The following is a 958-nucleotide window of genomic DNA, read 5'->3' on the forward strand; positions in this document are numbered from 1 at the left end:
GAAAGGTTTTACTATGAGGTTCAGGTTAAAGGGAAGACTAGGTGGAGTTTAGGAGTGGCCAGAGAGTCAATCAACAGGAAGGGACAAATCACACTGGGCCCCAACAATGGTTACTGGACTATAGGGTTGAGGAATAGAAATGAGTACAAGGCTTGTGCTGGTCCTGCTCTCCTCCTCCCTGTAAGAGAGGAGGTCCAGAAAGTGGGAGTGTTTGTGGATTATGAGGAGGGTCTGGTCTCCTTTTATGATGTGGAGGCCAGAGTTCATCTCTACTCTTTCACTGGCTGCACCTTCACTGAGAAACTATATCCATACTTCAGTCCCTGTTTTAATGCTGGTGGTACAAACTGTGCTCCTCTGATCATCTCTCATGTCAACATGGACGCTGATCTTTATGGGGACGGAGGGGACTTCAAAAAGAACACAAACATGACATTGTCTCCTCCAGTGCATTAATTTAGAAATGCATTATGCATGTCTTCAATATAAGCTGACTCCACACATGCATTAATGAAACAAATACAATACATACAGTACGTGAGCCTCACAATACACGTCTTTGTGCAAAATGTATTATTAATGTACAAACTAGAATCAGACCAGACACTCCAATAAGGTTCACTGACACAAACGGTGACGTGCAACTGAATGATAGAAAAAAAACAATGTGCAAATGTCACAGAATTCTGTGACATTTGCACAATGTGCAAATGTCAAAAAGAAACAAAAGAAAATTGTGCAAATTCAGAATTCTCTCCTCTCTTGGGCGATTCATTTCTATCAAAAGGGCATAGTTGAAGACTCCATAAAGTTTAAGTGTACACTCCGTCATGGATGACATAAATGTCAATTTATGTTTTTCCAAAGATTAGATGGTTTTCCTGCCTTGTGGCAACACAAGGCAGGAAAACCATATAATCTTTGGAAAAACATAAATTAGAGGTCATCTTTTGCCGAA

The 958-nt window shown here is 40.6% G+C and overlaps 1 protein-coding gene across 1 annotated transcript in view; it reads left to right on the forward strand.

The window, feature by feature from the left end:
• Positions 1–456, forward strand: part of LOC311063052 (pyrin-like) — a gene marked incomplete at both ends in the record, with an annotated part of 1,155 nt that extends 699 nt beyond the window's left edge. Inside the window, one exon of the mRNA XM_084082266.1 lies at positions 1–456. This exon is cut by the window's left edge and continues 699 nt beyond it. Within this exon, the coding sequence (XP_083938392.1) occupies positions 1–456 (456 nt within the window).
• Positions 457–958: the final 502 nt, after the last annotated feature.

The sequence above is a fragment of the Gymnoscopelus microlampas genome, assembly GCF_963454915.1.
Source record: "Gymnoscopelus microlampas genome assembly, chromosome: 16".
Taxonomy (NCBI): Eukaryota; Metazoa; Chordata; class Actinopteri; order Myctophiformes; family Myctophidae; genus Gymnoscopelus; species Gymnoscopelus microlampas.